This window comes from Wyeomyia smithii, chromosome 2 (assembly GCF_029784165.1).
Source record: "Wyeomyia smithii strain HCP4-BCI-WySm-NY-G18 chromosome 2, ASM2978416v1, whole genome shotgun sequence".
Lineage (NCBI taxonomy): Eukaryota > Metazoa > Arthropoda > Insecta > Diptera > Culicidae > Wyeomyia > Wyeomyia smithii.
This window is the reverse complement of record NC_073695.1, coordinates 36808761-36833620: the sequence shown is the minus strand read 5'-3', so window position 1 is coordinate 36833620 and position 24860 is coordinate 36808761. Positions and strand designations below refer to the sequence as shown.

General features: G+C 37.0%; 2 protein-coding genes across 5 annotated transcripts in view; both read left to right on the top strand.

The window, feature by feature from the left end:
- Window positions 1-24860, top strand: part of LOC129723958 (PDZ domain-containing protein GIPC1) — a 45296-nt gene that overhangs the window by 4674 nt on the left and 15762 nt on the right. The window lies entirely within an intron of this gene.
- Window positions 8082-11047, top strand: LOC129723960 (uncharacterized). 2 transcript variants are annotated; one of them, XM_055678473.1, is made up of 3 exons: window positions 8082-8369; window positions 10180-10346; window positions 10407-11047. In XM_055678473.1, exons 1-3 carry the CDS (start codon window positions 8351-8353, stop codon window positions 10632-10634), a joined length of 414 nt encoding a protein of 137 aa, XP_055534448.1. In that variant the 5' UTR covers window positions 8082-8350; the 3' UTR covers window positions 10635-11047. The 2 variants fall into 2 exon arrangements, with proteins under 2 accessions (XP_055534448.1, XP_055534447.1); XM_055678472.1 differs by lacking the exon at window positions 8082-8369 and having other exon boundaries at window positions 9537-10346; window positions 10407-10575; window positions 10739-11047.

Genomic DNA, 24860 nt, shown 5'->3' with positions numbered 1-24860 from the left:
AAGTTTAAGGTGGGGAATCGTGATATGGAAAAAACGAAACTTGATAGCAGAAAACCAGAACCAAGTTTTTTTGTGCTATTTTGGGCCCCAAACAATGCTGAATTTATTGGGAGTCGATTAGTTTTGTCTCCGCTTGGCGCATTGCATTTTAAATTTATATGGAGATTTGTATGGAAAGAACAACTTTTTTGCATTTTCCATTCTAAAGAGCTCAAAATGGCTTAAACCATAGGTTTCATGACTTTAAATGGTAGGTTTTTTGATGCCTAACAACTTGGCCGAAGACACTAAATAGCTAGGGTGTGCCAAAAAAATACTAGAGCCGTTCAAAGTTGAGTATGTCGAAATTGTACCACCTGCAGTGTACCGGCGTCATTCAGATTTGCATCAGAAGTAACCTCTGGAACACGTTGTAGATTCTACCTACGCCTAGAATATTGACCTGAATTTGTTTGCTTGATCCAGCTGAGTGTATAAACTCGTTACGACAGGTTACTTCTGATGGGAATCCTACTGATGCCGGTACATCGGTAATGTTGGCAGAAAACAAGATTTTCTGCGTTTAAATAGATATACTCAACTTTGAACAGCTATAACTCTTCTTAGGGACATTCTAGCTCTTCAGTACCTTCTGCGAAGTTGTTAGGCATCTAAAATACTATACTTTAACATAATGTAGTGCATTATTAGAGCATAATTAAGCTCTCTATAAAGGCAAAAAAGTAGGTTTTCCCATATGAATTTTCATACAAATTTGAAATGCAATGCGCCAAGCGGAGACAAAATCGATCGACTTCAGGTAAGTTTAGGGTTGTTTGGGACCCCAAAAGAAGCCAAAAAAACTTGGTTCTGGAAAATCGATCACTTTTCCCCACCCTATTGTATGTAGCATTCGAAATGCGTATTTGCACGGACTAGGTAGTAATATTTTCAATATTTACTTCTCAAAATTTTTTGTAGAGTTTAATGGGAACTCATAATTCTTTTTCTGATAACCAACAAATTGCAAAATGAACCAGATGAATGGTGCTTGGGACTAGCATTACATTCTCATTGTGCAATTTTTACTGGGTCATACTTTTCAACTGACCAATAACGACGCCGGCCACGACCAAAAGGCGATAATTTTGTCGAGCACATCATACCAATCAAAAAACTGTTCGGCTTTAACTTTCTTCGTTTTGTAGTAGAATTACGTCTTACAGCAACGTTCTGGAATAGGGAGTGCAAATGAAAATACCGAAAACATCGAGATCGTCGCTTGTCCAATTTCTAATACTAATAACTGTTTCAGTTTTCAACGGATTTTCTCCATTTTTGTAGCAATCGAATAGAAAACTGGCTAAGCGTCCACCAGAATGCGGAGAAATATAATTTTATAATGCTAACTACTGTACTGTTGAAATATGCCTTGTTTTGAACGCAGATTTCAAACAAACAAAGCTGAAAACAAGTACGACCCAAAATGATTATTTTTGGAATGGGGATGATATCCGCAGGTCGAAATTGAGTCCAGATGCCATTTTGAAGTTTAAGGTAAAACGGTATTGAAGCCACAAACAACCGATTTCGAGCCACCACTTCGAATGTTTAGAAGCACAAGACTCGGAAATAGATAATGCGTTCCTTGTGAAAACGCTATTTTATTGTGTTTTACCGCAGCGAACATAAAATAGTGTTTTCACAGGTGACGCATTAATTGTTACCGAGTCTTGTGCCTTTGAAATTTCGAAGTAGTGGCTCGAAGTCGGCCATTTTTGGCTTCAATACCGTTTGGCCCTGAGCAGGGTGGGAAAATGTACTTGTACGCTAGAGTATTCACACGACATTAGCAAGATTTCTGTAATTACCACTGTGGAATGAAACACTACGCGAAACAGCCGCTACCGAAGTTTCATGCGATCTGCTGTAACTCTTTTTGTCACGAATACAATGTGAACAACAATTCTCTCGCTCACTTCTCTCTATATTGTTGTCATTGTACAGATAATCTCTGGCTCGTGTGTTATTGACTGTAGCTGTCTGTGCTGTTTATTGCATTTATTACGAATTGAATCAATCTACTTTGCATTGGTTTTTATTTGGGTCCGAGGACGTTAATTGAATTTGTGAGATTCATGCTTTTATTGTCCTACTTTTGTTTAAATATATTAGATTTGGATGAGACTTTCGCTACAGCGAACTATTTTCGAAAGAAAAAGTTTAGAAGTTGGGATTTAAATCTTCTGGTGTACTCGATTGATAATATTTTTCGGTAGTACATATATAGAAATTATTTGTTTTCCATCTTATTTCTGTACTAAACTGTCGCATGATTGCTAATTATTGTCATTCGCACAATGCGACAGTCGCGTTTATCGAAGCGGCCGGAAATCGGCACAAAAGAGAATCGTTAACCATCCGTGTTAGCCTCTAGTCACACAATTCTCTCAAATAAAGAAGCGTACAGTTGAACGCTGCTGTCGCAGTCTTGAAAAGAGGCAACAGTACTTTTCGATACGGTGTCATGTGAAAATGTCAACTGTTCGACACAGTGGCCTTGAGATTGTGACTCAAAAATTACTAAATACCACCTACACTTAATATGAGTACTCCCTGAATCTTAATGATGCCCAGAGTCCTGAAATCGACCTCAGATGCCATTTTGACATTAAAGACGGTGGCTTCCGGTATTTGGACAACTGCCTAAAATGGCTAAATAAACATCCTGAAATGGTAGAATGCCACCAAATATGACTTACTTATAACAATATGGACCCACATTGACATAGAAGAGCCTTTCGTTATTCTACGTTAACCATGCGTGACTCACCAATGAAAAGACTATTGTGGCTTACACTTTTCCCCTCGTTTTTATGAAAATTTTAACATCATTTTTCTCAATTTTTCTTTGAAAAATGAGCTTTTTAAGATGCTGTTTTTCGAAAAATGTGCTTTTTGAGATAAATATTTAATTTGCAATTTTTTTCTGGGGGAAGCTCGTAACTTCGAAGTTACAGAGTCCGCTTCGATAAGCGATCATAAGTTCGAATTTTAGTAGACCGTTTCCCTCATGCTGGATTCTAAAAAAAATAAGAGCCGACATACAAATGAGTGAATACACATCTCTCCAGGCAAATATAACTGCCGATACTTGGTAACTAACAAGGCTCGGCAAGAATAGTATTATAGTTATAGGCGTAGAGGTAAGGGTTTGAAGAAATCCGTCACTTTACCACGGAGACGAAAGTACCTTCCTCTTCGCAACAGTCGTTAAAGATGCAGAGGCAACCTCGGTCTTTGGTAACAACGATTGAAACATTCCGTTTTTTCCTTCCCTAACCGACCGTAAGGACATAGCCGGCGTCGTTATCGATCTATACAAAGCAGAAGTTACTGAATTTTTGTAATCTCGAATAGTCATCTATATGCGGTTATTTGTGCAACTTCACTAGCTTAGATCCATCACGGAGAAGCAACTACGAAATTTGCGGTCGTTCAAGCTCAATTTAATTAATTTAAAATGTTTTTTATTTTCAAAAAAATTTGGGAAAAACAGTTTTAGAACTCGAAAAGGTTCAATGGAACCAGATGGTTGGAATGAACGACTGCGCAAAGGGCCGATTGCAATTTGTGGGGGAGGTGTGGGGGGGGGGGGGGTCAGTGTCGGGCACATTTTCTTTCTTGATTTTTGATTTTTTTGGTAACTTCAAAAAAGTTCTAAATTCATCCTCGCTGTTACTTATACATCGAAGTATCATCTAAGGCGTGTTAGAAGTGTACGTTAAGGGGTAAATATCCACCAAATGCTAGAAAAACAAGGCTTTTTTCATGAGAACATTTGAGATGTAAGGTATATAAATAATATATCGTTGGATTAAGCAACTCTTGGAGAATAGATAAAAAAGTATTGCTACTTTTTTCACAAAATGGTGGCTGTGCAGCGATTGCCGTGAATGGTTTTTTTTTTAAAAGTTCTTCCGCGGCAAGCAGTAAAAGTCGTGCCCAACTCCACCTATAACCAATACAATTTTTTTTTCATTTTCTACATAAGTGTCGCTAGTGAAATACACATGATTATATTTTTAGAATTGTTCCTCGCAAAATGGCAACGGTTTGGGAAAAAATTGCTTTTCGACAAAAAAATCGACTTTAATTGTTTATAACTTTTGTTGTTGTTAATCAATCGCTAAAATCGTGTGTACTTCACTAGATAATCTAATGAAGAAGCTACAGTTAAAATTTCAAGTCAATCGGATGTAAACTTTTTCAGTTCTGATGCTCGCCGATTTTGAAAACATGGTTTTGAGAAAAACGCGTTCAAAGTTTCAAAATGCTATAAATCTCTACAATCGCAATCATAAAGCCCCTTATATTTTTTTTTTATTTTCAGTCAGCTACCCCTGCGCCGTAAAGTTGTCCTTCCTGGGCTTTATTTTCCTCTTCCTTTTTTTATCTGATGTAGGGCTGCGCCTACCCTCTTTCGCTATATCAGACATGCGATGCTCAGCGACTTTGACGCAGTTGGCATCCAACCCCACGCAAAACTCAAACTTGTCACTCATATTTAAGTATTTTAGAATATACACTCACAGTTTAAAAGTATAGAAAAACTCGAACAAAGAACGTACACAACGAGAACGGCTGATAGACTAAACAAAGGGAAATTGTGAATAAACACGTGCTGTAGAGACGCTGTAATGGTCGAAACTTGATGCAGCGATCTCTACTCTTCAAATTTGAAACACGATATCGATCATAGGCAACTTCTACTAGTTTGCAAAGCCTCGAAATTTAAAAACAAACGAGCATCGCCAAAATAATTTTGGAGCATAAAAGTTGTTCGCTAAAAATTGATTTAAACGAATTTGGAGTTTAGATCAGTACTTGAGCGATGTATATTTTGATTCTAGGATAGTTTTAGCATGATTTAAGCCAATAAAAAAAAGACAGGAAAAATTTTTTTTGGTGGATATTACCCCTTAATGTGATTTCGAATGATTTATTTGAATTTTTTAAAAGTGGTTTCCTGTCCGAATGTGCCTCATGTGTGCGGTAGGTTCGGACAGTCCTGAGGTACTTTCGGACAGCGAGGAAAAACTTTTCTAGATTAATGAAAATTACGACAGCAAGTGAAACCGCATAGCTGCACATAGCACCGGTGCGAGTAAATGCATCTGAAGCAGAGAGCTGATCACCATCAAGCATAGCATAGCATATTTGATCGCCCGTGTGTTGCCCGCGATTGACCAGAATCAGCTGAAATTGCATAAAGAACCGTCAAAATAGTGCCTAGGAGTAGCAAGCCATTTTCGGTGTACAATTCCTGGTGACCTTTCTTTTCACTGGTCAAAAACGTAACTGGCCACGCCCAATGCAGATCAATAGAGGAAGAGGTATCGGGAGTGTTAGTTTAATACTTGTTGCTACTAGAGACCGCGGAATCGTCTGCATCATTCACAAGTATCAGAGGAAGGAATTAGTGTTAGTGGAAAGGAATTGATCTGGATCAATCGAGGTTAACGTGCGATCTTTTCTACACAAATTCGCGCACGATATGGTTACTTCTCGGTCTCTGAGCAACCGGCCACCAGGAGACGATATAAATAGAACCGCGCCACGATCGTTGTATTGGCATACAGGAGAATCGAAGTTTCTAGTTATTCTACCAATCGCTAACAGTCTTTATCACACCAAACTTCGTGTTTCATCCCATGAACTTCTTAAATTTACCTAGAAACGAATGGATTTCGTAAAACGCAACAATCGAGTAAGGAACGAGAAAGGAAAAAGCCCCGCGAGCGCAGTTTCTGACCAGAGAGCCACCACGAGGCACACCCGAGCACTATACGATGTCATTGATGCACAGTCAAAATACCGCGCACGAAACTGAAAAAAAGGAACCGGCAAAATTCTATGCATCCAAAAGCATAGTAAACTTTCACTAAGCTGAGAATTCAAACTTGCTGACGATAACCGTGCTCCCAGCTCTCCTTCCACAGAAAGCTGATCACCATCAAATTGATTAACTTCAATTGAGTGTACTCTTAAACCTATTGCAAAAAATATATTGACATAAGACAGGCTGTCGTATTCTACGTTAACTCTGCGGTCGTGTCTTATAAACAACCTCTCCAACTATTTCTGTGTTGAACGGTATTTTATAATATTGCTGATATTGATCAAAAGCAGAAGTTTGAGGACCGTTTTCTTCGACTGATTAAAATAGGTACCACTGCTTTAGCCGTTCCTTACCCTACAATCATTGCGTGGAAATGCACTGGGGACACTGGTCAACACTATTCTAGGCGAAAATTTATATTTTTAGAAAATTCGCGTACTGAACAAGTAGAAAATGGTGCAGTAAAATCTTGGTCAAGCATCATTGGGCCCCTGATCGCTGTAAGACCGAAGGAATAAAAAAAGCAGAAAAGAGTTATTCGCTAGCTTAATAAAATAACTAGGAAAGCAGATTCCAAGGGAAGAGTTATTCATTAGCTTTTCTGGTTACAGTGGGAAATGGCGACAATTAAAATCAACAACAATGTTGCAAGCGAATTGCAACAATCGAAACGATTTATAGATTTATAGAATCATGAGAAAAGTCTCGCGCTACTTAAGCGAAGTATGAAAAACTAAACAACAGTCGCAGGTTTACTCTATATTTTTGTTTAATTTTAGATTGAGTATATATTTTTTGTTTGTTATTCATGAAAATCATAATCTGGGGAAAAATCAACGTAAATTTTCTCGGTGTAGAAGAATCGGAAAAAAATTTAAAAAAAGAGTCTGATGCTTGAAACTCCATCTGCTAAGTTTTTTTTTAATTCTGAGACCAAACTAACACGGTAACAATAATGCCCTTAGGCATATTTGGTATTCTCTAAGCTAAATGAATTGCTTCGTTGGTCCAGAGACCGAGATTAGAGGAAAATTTGGATCTAGAGCTCGAAATCAACATTCTAGAGAAAAACTTTCTTCAAAAAGGTTGTTATGTGTTAAAGCGCTTATTTCAAAAATTATTTAAAGTTAAGGTGACAAGTATTTAACTTGAAACAAATTGTCGTACAATGTTTTACCTCCGCAATTTTAGGCAACTTTGAAGGAAAAAGAGTTTATCTTTGATAATAATCGCTTTTCTACTTAAATTCTTTATTTCTTTTTTCACATCAAAACTGTCTTTTAGGGCTTTTTAAGACAAACATTTTTCAATGCCTACACCGTAAATATCTCAATTCTACTCAAAATTATCGATGGTTTTCAACAAAAAACATGCTTGCTACATTTGTTTGTCATTCTTTTTAGGGCAAACAAAAACATACTTATATCTTAGTGGTTCCCGTGGCTCTGTGGTTAGCGATGTTGATCGGCTAGCTCTCCCACACGGTTGTGATATTAGGTTCGATTCCCGATCAGGTCGAGGATCTTTTCGAGCTGAAAATTTTCTCGACTCAGCACTGGGGCACGGTCTATCGTTGTACTTATCCTACACATGCAAAGTGTGCCAAAAACAAGATCAATAACGAATTCTCTTAACTAATTAATCTAGTTCAGCGGTTCTCAACATTTTTTTGTCCGCGTACCCCTTGATGATATTTTCCAAATCAATTGTACCCCCTGGGTTGGCATGTTCTCGCAGAGTGGGAAGGAGTAGTGGTAAATTATTTTGTGGTAGTCTAGTTCAGGTTTCAAATTGAACTATGGTTTGTTTGATTGCTACAGTCATGATTCAAGAGCAAGTTTGAGCAACAAATTGAGTATTCTAAAAAAACTGCTTTGTCCGCTATTGCCGATTTTTCTGTCGCGTACCACCTGAAGGCTTTTGCGTACCCCTAGGGGTACGCGTACCCCAGGTTGAGAACCGCTGATCTAGTTGATCGAGACCGCTATTAGCCCCACAAACTAGAGTGCAATATTGTTTTGTTTTTATAAAACATATCTCTTGGTCTCCTCTTGGTATTTTTTATATTTGACTAAATTCAACTTGAAAACATGAAAATAATAATCTTATATCTTTTTTCATTTAAAAGCTCACAGATTTGATTTCTCAGTATTCGTTTCTGAGGACTAGAAAGAATTATCTTTAATTTGAGCATGAGCATGAGCATGAGCATGATTGACCGCCCGCGGTTGCTACTCCGTTATTGCCAGATCAGCTGTAATTACACAGAGAACCAACAGATGATGCTTGGGACCAACATGCATCCTCAATGTGTAAAAACCGGTGACCTTAATCTTTATATTAGGCAATACCAGCGCCGGCCGCATCCGAATGCAGGTCAAAGAAGGAATTTGTATAGGAAAATGTTGACGTGATACTCGCTTATTGGAAGCCGAGAACACCTCTGCACTTCCACGAGAAATCACTGGGATGTTGGAGAAAGGGCAAGGTACACAGCAGGGTTCGTTTTGGTAAACGATGCGCTGATTTCGAGTGTCGGGTTCTTTAGAACAAGTATCGCGCGAACAAGTTCCGTCACGATATTCATAATGCGATTCGAAGTCATTCAGTTTGACAATGTTACACCGCAACAATAAATCGTACGCAAGGATACTGGACCTTTGATCAAATTGGGACAACTTCAAATAATATGATATCTCCTCGTAAGGTGATCCTCTTTACACCGAAATCAGTTGCGCGTTGTTGATCTATATGTAGATAATTCGACCTCATGGAGGTACCGACGCGGAGTCTCTAGGGGTTCGGTCAACCGGACATTTTCTACCTAACAGATCGACCAACGACGTTTCTCGTATACACTTTGTCTGCTCTAAAAAAACGATAAGATACCGCGAAAAACGCTTATTACGAAAACTAACCATGAGTATATTTCTAGCCAACCGTCGCGATCCTCTGCGTACGACGCACGCGATGTAGCCCATGCTACTCGTAGCAATCAGCTATTTGTCGATCCCGAGTCAATCCCAATCCCGAGAAAAAACGAACGCACGTCGCGATTCTTGGGAAGGTATACATCGCGTTTTCGTTAATCGCGATATTTATCGACCGGACGAAATCTTCGGTTAAACAGTCACAGTGAGACATGAACAAGTATCTGGGTATACCCCTCGAAATCATTATATTCCGAAAACGTTAATATAAGTAAAATTCTCCCGAGCCGGAAACGCGGTTTACATCGAAACACTACGACATTTCACGCCGATTCTCTCTTAGTTGTCGATGCGAATGTTGCCTATTAAATAGAAAAATTGGCAAAGTTTCATGCATACAAAGCCTTAATAATTTAAAAATGAAAATTTCCATATTGACCATCCATCGAGCTAATATAGTCTTAAGTTTGTTAACAAAATGCCGACCTAGTCATTATTGGAACATAATATACAAAACATAAGCAGCCCAAAAGCTAGAAAAATCGAAAAAGTGAAGCATAAGATTTCATGTATTATCCACAACCATTGCTTTCGAGGTGAACACATGTTTGGCTGATAGAACCCTACTTGAAGCCTGACCGTGCAAAAACGTGGTAGATGACGGATTCGAGGCATACTATGCGTCATGTTGGCTCATTACTAAGTTGAGCTACTGATTACCTAGGGTGTGATCCTGTTGGAAAGATAGAAAAATGGCAAAGCTTGGTGTATCTAAAACATTAAGTGCAAACATCAGGTGTAGATGTACATACTAATCCAAAGTCTTTAAAATATTGATAAGACCAAACCAATCATGATTATTTCAGGCTGACTAAATAGTCATCAGATGTCAAACTCAACTTTATTGAATTTTCTATTACCTGTCATGCGAGAGTCAGTGCGTTCAAAAATTCATTGCACACGACATATCAGTGAATACATATCAATTAATCTATTCCACCATAAATTCTAATAAACAATACTATTACACAGAACTACACGAGAAAAAGGCTCCAGAAAAACACCTTAATTGCACTCTGTTTTCAATTTGGACATTCAAAACTGTAACAGTTAAACATTCATGACGAGCACAATCAAAACGGCGTGCTACGTCGTTCCGCAAACTGGCAACTACGTGGTATTCGGTGGATCATCACATGATGTGAACCATATTCGAACGCGGACCATTTAGGAAAATAAATATAATACCAAACGCAAATCGTGTATGTCGTATCGAGCCCATTGATAAGTTAACTCACCTGACAATTCTTAGTGCTTTTACTTCTATGCAGCGATTAACAAAAGCACTAACATTTTACTACTCTGCAGTAACCACACCGGAAAAATACTACATTTTATCCTCCGATGAGATTTACGAAGTTCGCGACTCAAATGCACCGTATGTAACTGGATTTTCGTTCCCCTTAGTCGAACCGGAGGAAGTCGAGAGACTCGAGAATTCGGTCTCTCAAAACGATCGCATCCGCGAGGAATATGTAGGTTTTTCAGCTGATTTCAATCGGGCAACATATGAAAACCTCTAACTATTTCGCAAGGTAAACTTTTTGACTCGCAAGAAACCTGCTGGAATGTCGATAGTTCAATTTCTTCCAATGGTTTTCTCGGACGAAGCTCTGGATGGATATAATTACAACGGATCTAATGCGCTCGGAAAATGCAAATTGCCCATGAAAGGGTATGACATATTTTCGCACTGCTTTATTGGTAAGTCTAGCTCAGAACGTCTTAAGTTTGTAATTGCAATTCCACCGTTGAAATACTGATTCCTATTTAATCTAAGAACTATGTAATTGGGATCTTATTTCAATTAAATTAAATTTTAAAACCGTTCCATGAGAATACTTTGTTATAATTTGAAATGTTTCAGACATTGAATTTACCTGCGATGATTCTGTCACATAGCTGAAGCGAGATTTTTATGTTTTGACCGGTCCTGGCCAAAAATGAGACCCCCTCCCCACAAAAAGGGGAGAATCATGTGAAGACAAGCTGTTATTGTATCTTTTAGTGTTGCTTACACTCTTGATGTTACATTAAAGAGATTTCAAATAAGGTAATTTAACGTCGTTATAAACCTATTTTAGTATTGTAGGGGAAAACGACATGTTTCTGACATTTTACGTAGATCAGACACCTGCCAAACGATTTCTAAGACTTTTTTCTCAATATAAGACATAATTTGACTACCACTTTTAGAAATTAGCGCATTACGATCAATGATTATCATACTCCATATTATTTTGCTTTGTAGAATATATAAAAACCATACCAAAACCGTTTTCGTAGAATCATCGTTTTGTGCCCAATTTTTGTTCGATTTAAGATCTGTTTTTTTTAAGGTTGGTAAGAAGATGCTAATATGTGGTCAAACTCTCGAAATTTCGATATTTGGCTTTGGCGTCGAAAAAACATCAAAAATTTCCGATTTCTCAAAAATTCGAAATGGCGCCATTGTTGCGGCTTAAGTTGAAATATATCCAAACTCGGGGAAATTTGTTTTCGCATCAAACTACATCAAAAAATCATACATGGAAGACGGAACCATTTACAGCAAAAATTAGAATATATTTGTCCTGTTGCGTTTCTTAGCCCTTCTAGGCTAAATTTTGACTAGATTCATTTCATTTGTGGCTTTTCTGGTCTAAGCTGCTGAATTTGAAATTATTTTTGTTATTTTTTTGCTGGCAATTATTTATGTTTAATCCCTTAAATAAAGCATAGTAAAGCATAGATAGACTGCCCGCAGTTGCACTCCGTGGTTGATCAAACCAACAGAATTGCAAAATGAACCAGACTAATGGTGCTTGGGACCTAGGATCAACGTTACATTCTCATTGTGTAATTTTCACTGGTTCGAAATACTTTTACAACTAACCAAGAACGACGCTGGCCACGACCAAAAGGCGGTACTACTTGGGAAGAAGAGGGATGGTGATGCTCGTTTGGTTTAGAGACCGCGGGTTCCACTGCATCACTACGAGTATAACAGGGTAGAATTTGTGATCATATGAAAAAGAACAGCTTTTCTCCTTTTTGGTAAATGATACTCTACGTTACGCGAAATTAAACTTTAAATATCACAAAGGCTGTTGTGTGGGCTAATTAGAATTATAGATATTTACCAACTCAATAGCTTCAACATCACCAGTTTTCCTTAGAAAATCCTGGGAGCATATCAGTTACTAAAAATATCTAAAACTACTGAATACCACCTAACTATTACGCAGCAATTCTTCCATTAACTATATTAACGCGTTATGTAAATAATCCTCCATTTTCATCGATGAAATCTAAGACAGAATAGAAATATGCAGGAAAGAATACTTAGCCTTATTTATAAACCATATTTGCGCCGTCTAGGGTTCTATTACAAACATCAATTCGAATTTATACTTTTCCACAATCCTGCGACTTCCACTCACTCAGTGAACTAACACGTTTAACAGCTCACTGGCTTATTATCACAGCAAATTGTTACACTTGGCACTAGTGGCATATGTAGCTTAATAAATTTATGTATATACTTCTGTTGTCGGTTTGTATTTATAATTTTCCTGTAAAAACACGGACGCGAAAAATAAAAGACGTCTACTTGCGTTGCACGCTTGCTTCGATTTCTAGAAAGAATTATCTTTAATTTGATTCAAAAAGATCGAAAATCAGTTATTTGGTTCAAACTTTATGATTTTTTGAAAATCAAATATATTACGAATAACACCCGTTTTTTATGGTCACTCTATTTCGGAACTGGATAATCTTAGTCTAAATCAGTCAAATCCGTATCTTTTTTTTTGGGTCGTAAGAGTGACCAGCTCCAAAATAAGATAACCTCTAAAACAGCTATATTCGATATATATTTTATTTTCAAAAAATTCTTGCAAATGTGTTCGAAAACAATTTTTCAATATTTTTTTTAAACCTGTGAAAAATAATATAAACTATTGATAATTATATATTCTAGAAGCTAGTAAGGTTGTTTTTGTGCCATTTACCAATGTTCTAAAAACATTTTTTTCACACTTGAACTGAAGAAAAATCAGGATCTAGGTCGGGTCCATAATGGGTTAAAGATTCATCGCAGTATGTACAGGTCTACGTGCAAAAGATTGTGTTCTCGCCTCTCACCGCCGGTAACACAAACCGATTAGTATTATCCAGCAGGTTCCATTTCAAGTAGCACAACCAATCAGGAAGCGTCGATAAACGGTCATTACTCAATCCGTCATAAGTTTTTTTTTATTATAGCAGCTCACAGCTGCTTGTTACGAAACCGCCAAAAACTGCAAGCAGGGAAACTGATAAATCTCCTTTACATCATTCGACCGCCCGGCTGCGGCAGCACTGCATTGAGCGCGCGATGCAGAAACAACCTATGGCTTTTCAAACATCTCCAAGACTCATATACATATACAAGCACATAAGAAAGTGTGTTTCGCGTGCACATAAGCAGTCACCAGGTTGGCTTGTCGGCTTTCTGATGATAGATTAGCCACTAATGATAGCTTTTTTATTGTTTGAAAGGAGAAAAAAAAATGAAGAACGTCTAATGGTAATTAAATGACAAAAGCAATGTTAAACAAATTGTTACTGAAAAATTCACGAGTGGAACTTGTAATTCATTTTAGTTTAATTGTTTGGTGACTTGAGATTTTAGTCTTTTAATAACTTTTGTGCATGATAAAGGGTACATTTCTATGGTAGGGTAAAAATCATGCCACAGCAAAGACATGTATAGCAACGTTCCGAGGGTGAAAAGGTTACCCAATAAATAAGCCAATTTCCAGGCACAGGCCCCTCTGTTGCAAATGCATGTGCGTGTTGAATAAATGCAGTCAGGCGGATAACAACGTGAGAAGCGATGGTCCTCAGAATTAACAAATAGTTACAAAACAGGATCATGCACCAATTGAATCCCGCACATGTTTATTTCCTCGATACGTTGTAAATAGGGTTACAGAAGAAATTAAACATTTTTCACACTTTTGGACTTCCTAAGAGACGGCCATCCGAATTATTTTCCTAAAATTTTTAGTTAGATCCAATTTGTGTCAAAACTCGATATCAAGTTGGCAAAACTGGAAATTATGGTGTGAGGAACAAGGTTTTTATAAGGTTCTTTCCTCTCGATGAGTCCGCTCTAGAATAAAACTGACCGGAGGTTCTGCCAGGCATTTGTAATTGACGATGTTGGCAGGAGGAACGAGGTTTCAATTTAACTCCTTTCTCTTGATAAAATATATGTCCCTCTCACAGTTAGACTGCCCAGAGGCCAGAGGACCGTTTGTAAAATCTCTCCAGAGAATTGGCGATACTGGTAAGAGTAAAGAAGGCTCGACACAGTAGAGCAGTAAGCCTACAACTGTTTTAAATAATACAGTTGAAATTTACCAGGAAATGATTTGATCATCACAAAAATATTGGTGTCTGAGGACTTTTGAGCCGAACTGTCAGAAAGGCTTAATCAATATCTCAAAATTTAATTGAGGAGTGTGTTCACATATATGTCATGATGATAATGCACTAAACCTTCTCAATTAAAAGTAAGAAATCAAAACTAAATAAAATCATAAAAGCATTTCAGCATTTTCTGTTTTACTGGTGAAACCACTTCGAAACGATATAAAGTTTCAGTTAGGGTAACCACTGTTGGTCAAATTCCTATCAGAAATCGTGTAATTAATTGTGTGTTTCTTTCTCAATAGTGACGGGTAGAGCGTGCAGAGATAAACTATTGACATTGCTCGCTATCGTATCATCATAGACCGTGACAACTAACCGCTGTTTATGTCACAAATCAGCCATGAAACAAGGTGTTAGTGCCATCGACATGGCATTGATAACCGCCGTTACCTGTGGTCAAGCAGGGTAGTGTTTGCTCAGATTGGGTTGTGAAAACTTTGTTTTTTTTTTCTCTTCAGTTCAGCCGAAAATTGCTTATGTTGTTCTCTTAGTTTCTTATCACTCATTTTCTTCATATTTTCAAAGAAATTTATCGGCTCAGTACAAAGTCATACTGACTTTGCGAGTGATTAAATTTTAAGGAAATACAGTAGAGTGGGGTAAAAATTTCCGTTTATTTTTTTTACGCACCATCTGTGGTTATGAGACTACAAATAAATTTCCAAAACTCTGGTAAAACATACGTTTTGAAGGCAAGAGGCTTATTTTCAAATAAAAAGGAAACCGAACTTTATGATATTTTTACAAACAGTCAGCTATTAACTTTTGCCCCGCGTTACGCCATAAATATCAATCGCCACGCGTGATAATCAATCTTGTTTTTCTGCTCACCTAAATGACATTTGTTGGTGCATAGTCAAAGTACTCAACAATCGACAGGTGGAAAATTTATTCAGAAATGTGAAGATATTTATGCTGCATGATAACATGTTTACACATTGATCATCACAAAAATATTGGTGTCTGAGGACTTTTGAGCCGAACTGTCAGAAAGGCTTAATCAATATCTCAAAATTTAATTGAGGAGTGTGTTCACATATATGTCATGATGATAATGCACTAAACCTTCTCAATTAAAAGTAAGAAATCAAAACTAAATAAAGTCATAAAAGCATTTCAGCATTTTCTGTTTTACTGGTGAAACCACTTCGAAACGATATAAAGTTTCAGTTAGGGTAACCACTGTTGGTCAAATTCCTATCAGAAATCGTGTAATTAATTGTGTGTTTCTTTCTCAATAGTGACGGGTAGAGCGTGCAGAGATAAACTATTGACATTGCTCGCTATCGTATCATCATAGACCGTGACAACTAACCGCTGTTTATGTCACAAATCAGCCATGAAACAAGGTGTTAGTGCCATCGACATGGCATTGATAACCGCCGTTACCTGTGGTCAAGCAGGGTAGTGTTTGCTCAGATTGGGTTGTGAAAACTTTGTTTTTTTTTTTCTCTTCAGTTCAGCCGAAAATTGCTTATGTTGTTCTCTTAGTTTCTTATCACTCATTTTCTTCATATTTTCAAAGAAATTTATCGGCTCAGTACAAAGTCATACTGACTTTGCGAGTGATTAAATTTTAAGGAAATACAGTAGAGTGGGGTAAAAATTTCCGTTTATTTTTTTTACGCACCATCTGTGGTTATGAGACTACAAATAAATTTCCAAAACTCTGGTAAAACATACGTTTTGAAGGCAAGAGGCTTATTTTCAAATAAAAAGGAAACCGAACTTTATGATATTTTTACAAACAGTCAGCTATTAACTTTTGCCCCGCGTTACGCCATAAATATCAATCGCCACGCGTGATAATCAATCTTGTTTTTCTGCTCACCTAAATGACATTTGTTGGTGCATAGTCAAAGTACTCAACAATCGACAGGTGGAAAATTTATTCAGAAATGTGAAGATATTTATGCTGCATGATAACATGTTTACACATTGATCATCACAAAAATATTGGTGTCTGAGGACTTTTGAGCCGAACTGTCAGAAAGGCTTAATCAATATCTCAAAATTTAATTGAGGAGTGTGTTCACATATATGTCATGATGATAATGCACTAAACCTTCTCAATTAAAAGTAAGAAATCAAAACTAAATAAAGTCATAAAAGCATTTCAGCATTTTCTGTTTTACTGGTGAAACCACTTCGAAACGATATAAAGTTTCAGTTAGGGTAACCACTGTTGGTCAAATTCCTATCAGAAATCGTGTAATTAATTGTGTGTTTCTTTCTCAATAGTGACGGGTAGAGCGTGCAGAGATAAACTATTGACATTGCTCGCTATCGTATCATCATAGACCGTGACAACTAACCGCTGTTTATGTCACAAATCAGCCATGAAACAAGGTGTTAGTGCCATCGACATGGCATTGATAACCGCCGTTACCTGTGGTCAAGCAGGGTAGTGTTTGCTCAGATTGGGTTGTGAAAACTTTGTTTTTTTTTTTCTCTTCAGTTCAGCCGAAAATTGCTTATGTTGTTCTCTTAGTTTCTTATCACTCATTTTCTTCATATTTTCAAAGAAATTTATCGGCTCAGTACAAAGTCATACTGACTTTGCGAGTGATTAAATTTTAAGGAAATACAGTAGAGTGGGGTAAAAATTTCCGTTTATTTCTTTTACGCACCATCTGTGGTTATGAGACTACAAATAAATTTCCAAAACTCTGGTAAAACATACGTTTTGAAGGCAAGAGGCTTATTTTCAAATAAAAAGGAAACCGAACTTTATGATATTTTTACAAACAGTCAGCTATTAACTTTTGCCCCGCGTTACGCCATAAATATCAATCGCCACGCGTGATAATCAATCTTGTTTTTCTGCTCACCTAAATGACATTTGTTGGTACATAGTCAAAGTACTCAACAATCGACAGGTGGAAAATTTATTCAGAAATGTGAAGATATTTATGCTGCATGATAACATGTTTACACATTGTATGCTTGATTTTTCTTCCGCTGCAAACAATGATCCAGGAAACAATAAAAGCACAGCGTATTGAAAGTCAAGCCGTATAAATGAGTATAAATATATTATTCAGTGTGCAGTGCATCCGCACTTGGACATAATGAATGGGTTTCCCTGTCCCGCGATGTTTAAAGTTTCCACTCTCGAGATAGATGACTGCACTATCCGTAGTTGGTTGAAGTAGTTATAAGTGCTTTTCCTCGTTATCACAGGCGGTTCGTTGGTTATTGCGAACTCGTTTCAAGAACGTGTACTGTTTCGACTAGACATTCTGAAACTTTATTGTAATCTCGACTTTACATGGGTATGTAAAATAATTGAACTGTTACAATGTATGCAAGCGGCCTTGTTTTCAAGACCATAGAAGATAAGAATTGACATAACTATATACAAATGGGTAGAAGGGTGGGATCTTCGAACCTTACACTGTCGGCACGAACAGCGCAGTAAATCGCACCCGCAGAGGTAAACATCATGTCTGCAACCTTTCATGCATGCATCTTGCACAATTTACAATACACCCGGCATTTTTATTTAACTCCAACAGAGGCACGTTCATCGTCACACTAATCTTTAGCGGCATCAAACGGTATCACTTGATTGTTTCTATTGTGGCCATTAGCAGCAGCATCTCGCTGCTGGTTCCGTCTGTTGTTGGCATTCCGAATAGTGCGGTGTTGTTCATTTTTGCGTGCATCACCTTCATTACAGCAGCTTTTATATGACCACGAGTTCGTCGAAACCGTTCATTGTAACCACAGTGCCATACAATCAAAATGCACTTTACGCGTGGCCCAGCGTTTTCGAAAGTCATGCTTGCCTTCATTAACGTGGTGTGACTTCCCGTGCGTGTTTCCAAGTGTGTATGGCAAGTAACCAAACGGAATATCCATGTCAGGCTGAAGCGGTGTCGCGGTGTGACTGACGACGGTGAGATTTGGAACAAACAATAGTTTTTGGCGGTCGTCATTTCCTTGGCTGTGCACGCTTGGAGTGGCTTGAAATTACCACACATCGATTTTTTAATTCTTTAATAGGCTGTTTAGATTTTATGGCTTTTCATGCAACATGTTGCTCAACTGCTCAACTCAACTTACGGAAATTTATATTGTTACATTTTGTTTCATCGTTTATCTGCCATCAATAGGAAAACTCAATTTTTGGTTCTAACAAGTTATCATACTTTAAGAAATATCCGTGGAAATGTTTTTTTTTTATTCTTGGAGTTTGTTTGATGTGAAGTCGCCTGAAAGTTATTTAACCTGAACATGATAAAACTATGTAAACTTTTCCGGCTACAGAGCATATGACTTATTTTGCGTTGTACCATCTGAAAAATTTAAAAAATAAAATCATTTTTTAACAACTTCTGCGTTTCAAAGTTTAAATTATAACGAAAATATGTATGTACCTTACCAAATAGATCAAAATACGAACTTTCTTAGATCTAAAAATATTCCAAATTCAATTCAGAACCGCAAAAAAGTAGAAAAAGTCAAATTGAGCTCAGAATTGTACAAAAACGCTTCTAAAAATTAGAAAAGGCCAAAACAAATGGTGATCCCAAACTGGGATCGGAACCGCCGGAAAAGGCTGAATGAAAAATGGAAAAAAATGATTACTAAGGAAGCTCAGAATCGCTGAAAACCTGGAACTTTCTGAAAAGGGGTAGTCATAGCCCTAGTAACAATATTGGTTTTATCAAAGTTTTATAGGCCTAATACAACCAAAACAGCGCTTTAAAACTTTGTTAAAACCAGTTTTGTTACTTGGGAGGTTTTGTTCGAAGTATTGTAGCTCAGAAACCTTTGTTTACATGAAAAAACTGTCTGAAAATGAATTGTAGGCAACCAAAAATGACTTGAAAAAAAAAAACACCGTAAAATATATTTTTCGACTTCAATCTCAACTTTCAAATTAATAATCAAGTGCCAACGATGCAATATGATTCTTATCGTATTTTCAAATCATAAAACTCTCGCCGAATAACTTTCTTAATGCATGCGTTTGTTAGATACAGTGCTTTTTCGATTTTATCAATAGTCGTTTTTATCACTACTCGCCAAATTTACGCTCGATTTTCTCACTTTTTTTTTGTTTCGTTTTTATCACACTTTTTCAAAAAAAAAGTAAATCAAAAGAGTAATGTACAGTCCCTCTACAATTAAGGGTCAGTCAACGTGTTGTCTGAATGTTCAAAAATAAATATAAAACCGTAAAAATTATCAACTACGAATGTTTTACTATCTATCTCTGTGTTCTGATGTATACTTTCGATCAACAATTAGTTTCACTGCAGTTGATGCGTGTAAATCGGTTGGGGAGAAAAATATTCCTTACATCGCAAAATACACAATTATGGGCCACTTTTGGCATTCAAAATCATTTAGTCTATAAAATCGTCAAAATACATAATGCAAGTTATTTTATTGTTGTAAAAGCTTGATAATAAGTTAATTTATTCAGTCTTGGATGCATTATCATGTGAAAGTAATGAAAATAGCCAAAATATGGACTGACCCACAATTGTGCACCGTAAAATATAACATTACTAAAATTATGGGTCACTTCACTTCTTGCACCGAGCAGAATTATAGTTTTTAGGGACATTCTCAACTATAAATTATTTTAATCGTATAAATGAGGTTACAAGTGAGTTACAAAAATACCACTGCTAATGAAAATTGTTCAGTTTCGCGAGAATAGACACTGTACTTCCAGTTGTAGAAAGTGTATTTGTAATTCCATTTTCACTTGTGCCTTGTGCCCTTGCATGTGTACAGTTTTATGAACTCAATTTATTTGATCAATTTTCTGAGGCAGCCATAATTTTGAAAAAAAAAAAAATTATCCGTCAAATACGTATTTCATTGAGTTTGGAGCAAAAATTACGTATTACTCGAGCAGTTGAAAAAGAAGATAACCATGCTAAAGAATGGGCAGTTCAAATCACATGATATTCATGTATAATTGCCGTGAGAAAGTTCACGAAAGTGCTATGGAAAAAATATTATGAACTAACTTTTTTTTTGTTTGTTCATTTGTATCTTGAACTAAAATTCCATTGAACTATGAAAAGGGCATCATTTTACTCAAAATATAATGAGTTTCAATTGAATCCAACACAAAAATTCTAATTTTTCATCATTTCGTCTAATTCACGGTTTTTTTTTGAGCGCCATGAAATCGAAAAAGTACTGCATTGCGAACTAAAGTTTGAGAACTTTCGTGAGTTGCTCGTGATTCTCAAGCAACAAGCATTGGTTCATTGAAATGTATGATCAATATAACACATTTCATTATTCGGCAGAAAAAAACTTTGGTTGAATAATTCAGAAACGGATTCATTGAGCTCAGAAAGGTTAAAATAGAAAAGATCCTGAATAAAGATCAGCACCATACCACAAAAGATCGAAACACAGGTCGCAGTAGTCCAAATTTTACAAAAAGATCAGAAACCACCGAAAAACGTTTTTAAAGCCCAAAAAAAAAAAATTCTAAATGCAGCACTGTCGAAATACGCTTCTAGAGGCTAGATAAAACCAAACTGAAAAATTATCTCGAACGAAACTCAGAATCGCTGAAAAACGAACGCTAGAAAATGTTGAAATAAAAAATTATCCTGAATTAGTTCAGAATTGCCGCAAAAAAATGATTGTGGCCAGATAAGGCCAAAGTAGGTCCCATTTTTTTTTTCCAGAAACGTCAAAAAAAGGCTTTGAACAGAGTGTCGAAAACCTAGAAAAACCTGAAAAATCAGGGAATGTCAGAGAATTCATTTTTCGATCAGGAAAATTAGGAAATATCGGGGAAAACTGAATAACAATCAAGGAAAATTTTCAACTAAGACAACCAAGAAAAATTCTTTTTTAAACGGTTCTTTAGCGCCAAAACGGATTTTTTTAGCGTAAAAGGTTAATGCGTTACCTTTACTGTTTGGTTTCATATCCTATCGAACACTTTTTTCACTGGGATTTCAAAGTTGCGTTCATCTACGTTGCACTTTTTTGTTCTGAATACTGAAAAATATCAGGGAAATTCATGTTTTATTTCAGGAAATATCAGGGGATATCAGGGAATTCAATTGTGAAAACTTTTTCGCCCTGTTTGAAGACAAGAAAAAGCCATCCTGGTGATTCCGGGACTGACCAATGCAACCTGTACTTAGAAATATGTCTTTACGAAAATTTCTGATGAGAAATCTTGAAAATAGGTTCGCGCACTACATCTTGATGCAGAACTGTAAATGTTCCCACCACAGGTTCCTTCGGGGCATCAGGGTCGTTCCTGGAGTGGCTAATGCAGCCTATATTGAGAAGTATGTCTTTTTTGTCCTGATAAAAATCGTGGAGCTAGAGGTTTCACACGTTTTATTTTTATTCTCGCATATTTTTTTATTCTCGCTTATTTTCTGTCGGTCTATTTCCGCCACTGTTGTTGTGCCAATCACCGACGCCCGGGGAGGCGACTCCACTAGGACCCTAATTTACGACCCGTTGATCAACGGACCGGCGCCAACGGCTTTACTTCCTCATGCGATGGAAGGTGTGATCCCAGAGATTTTTCGCCTCAGAAAATCTCCCGGTGTCGGCGGATTGAATCTAGACCAGTTGGGTTGGTTGTGAGTGGATCACGCCATCCCACAACCATCGACACCTATGTCGGTGGAGACGTTACCAACCACGCTAGGCCCCCGCCTGTCTTTGATGCAAAAATGTAAATGTCCCATACAGTATGGGCCATACTACAGGTTCTTTTGGGGACTTCAGGATGCAAAAAGCCATTTCTCGATGAGATCTTGGCCGATCTCTAATCTTGATGATTCGCTTCAGGAACGGTTCGCCCACTTATGACCATGATGCAAATAAGCATATTTATTAGGCAACCCGTTACCAAAACCATCCGAAAATTGACAGGTTTGCCGTGCCTATCGGAACTCAAGAATATTTCTTACATCCTAGGCCACATTTGTGGCCAGAAAATCACCGAAGGCATCAAGCAACTTTTGTAGTTTCAGCCAATCACCAAGGCAAGCTAAAATCATGATTTTTATACCGGCCGCAAAAAGGACCTCGCGATAATATATCAGCAACGTCGTTGACGAGAACAAAATTGGGCCCAGATTGCTTTTTTGAGAACAAAATTGGGCCCAGATTGCTCCTTTGCGGTACTCCAGAAGTAGTAGTGAATGGCTCACAATGTGACGATCCAACACAAACACTTGGTTGGTACTTAGAAATGTGAGGTTGTGGTCAGAATTGCCAAAAGCGTGAAAAATTATCACAAATTGAGCTCAGAAACGCTGAAAACAAACATCCATGTATTGGGTTGTCGTCCATAGACAATGTTTTAGTAGAGATTAAAATTTTAAGATAGGATTCTGCTGATAAATTGGATTTCACGTAAGGTTGCACATCTTTTATTTGATTCGAAAATTTGATAATCAAAGCTCAAGTCACATGATATTTGGACCCACTGTTATTTCACTGCAGCGCTTCTAGTGGTCGGATCTAATTTTTTGGCAACAGTTTGTTCTGAAATGTTTCCTCTTTCATTGCTGAATAGTTCGTCACTACTCATTTGTTACACAGTGGAAGTCGTAAACCGAACATTAATTTTAAAGCCCCACTTTGAAAACGCGACGTGCTTCGCTTGGTAAGTCGCGAAGTAATTGAAAATGGTTAAATAGACCATGTACAGTGTTCGAGTCTTGCCTGGATGAGAAATTTTTTTTCTAAGTCACACTTTCTGTTTTCTTTCAGTTTTCCTCATTCTCGAAAAACTACATACATTGGCCGCTTTACTAAAGTTAACATCCCAGTGTTTTAATTTGTTTGTAATTTTGTTTGTTTGTTCTTGCCGGAAAATTCGTAATGAAGTTAATGATTTGGTGAGGTATCTCCAGCTGCGGATAAAAAAATGCAGGTTTTCGTGACAAACAAGAATAGTACATATAGTAGACTCTAAAATGTACAAGCAGAGGTGCTTGAGAAAACAATTTCTGTATACATTAAAGCTCACAATGGGACTGCAATTTTCGGCTGATTTGGCAACCTGTCATCACAGTAGAGAAGTGGTATCGAGATAAGGGGATGGATTTCTTCGAAAAGAACATCAATCCACCCAACTGCACGTAACTCCGACCAATTGAGAAATATAAGTCTATTGTCAAACTGTATGTGAAGAAGAGTGGAAAGATGACAGGATGCGAGATGAAAGAGCAAAATGGTGGCTCAGGTTAGCCAACAGACTCCCCAAAATATGATACGTGGTATTCGAAGAAAAGTGAGAAATTTCATCAAAACCATATCAGAATAATTTTTTGCTATTTTTTAAAGTGGAATAATTGGCCGTATTTTGAGTATAACCATCTTTATCTCATCTATATGATTACAAGATACTTTTTTTGAAAACAGTGTATCTTGGCCACTATAAATCCGACCACGATAAAAACAAAATTGTCCACATAGAATGAACGTTTACATCTTTCTTAAACATCAAACAAATCAAATTGTATAAACTGTTTATGTTGTTGAATATATCAATTCCAACCGAGTTCAAGTCATTGCAAGTATTGCTTTCTTATATTTGTGGGTTTTTATAATAATCGTAATTATTTTTTTTTATTATTATTTTAAAGAGATTTTAAATCGTAATTATGCATGTTTCTTTTTACATTTTTACCAGAAGTTATTAAAAAAAATACAATAAAAAGTTTTTGGACGCTATATTGGCTTTCATTTTGATGAAAACTGTTTTTTGGATGTTGGATTAGAAAAAATCGAATATTTCTGAAAGTATCATTTGAACGTCTATTTGAACTCCTATTACCAAAACTTAGAGTAAGCCTCCTTTTCTTATCATAGAAAATCAGGGGAAATGACAGGGTAGTTTTTGAGTAGATCTAAACTAAAGTAAAGGGCAGACTCTGCACACACGAGAAAAGGGAAAGAGAAATAGGCGAACCGAAAATATGATACAGGACTTGAACCCGCAATCTCCTTGTTTCCGTCATGGTGTTTCGACCAATGAAACTACTCGGACGGTGGTATTGTTCCACAATCTATATACGTATCACATATCACAGCCGACTTATTCTATTGCTCACCCCGGGAAAAGTGAAGAAATTTCAGCCAAATATTGTAATCAGTTTTGGAAATATCGATTTCGAAAAAATAATTGAGTCTAAAACGACCCTAGCGGTCGTGTCTACGGTTGAAACAGTGTAGTTAACTTTGATACATCTTTTTGTAAAATTGCATTATTTTTAAGTTAAACAAATTACGGAGAACGAAAAGATCCCAGACACATTTTCCCGGTTATTTGTGCTTCATTGCATTTGATATTTTCAACGGTAATCAGCAGTTATCTGCCATCATATTGAATTTCCATTTCCCAACCATAAACTTGCAATTACGACGACGTCTATGTGATGATTTAAAATACACTTGGTTTCATGTCTCATCAACTGTTGGACGTGATGACCCATATTTGATCGTGTATATTCGCTATAAACGTCGCTTGTTGACGGTGTTGAACATTTATAGTTGCGACAAAG

Excerpts from the sequence above, each read along its gene's own strand:
- LOC129723960 (XM_055678473.1), top strand. Across the intron at positions 10,347-10,406 it reads ATCGCATCCGCGAGGAATAT|GTAAACTTTTTGACTCGCAA; the intron begins GTAGGTTTTTCA and ends CTATTTCGCAAG.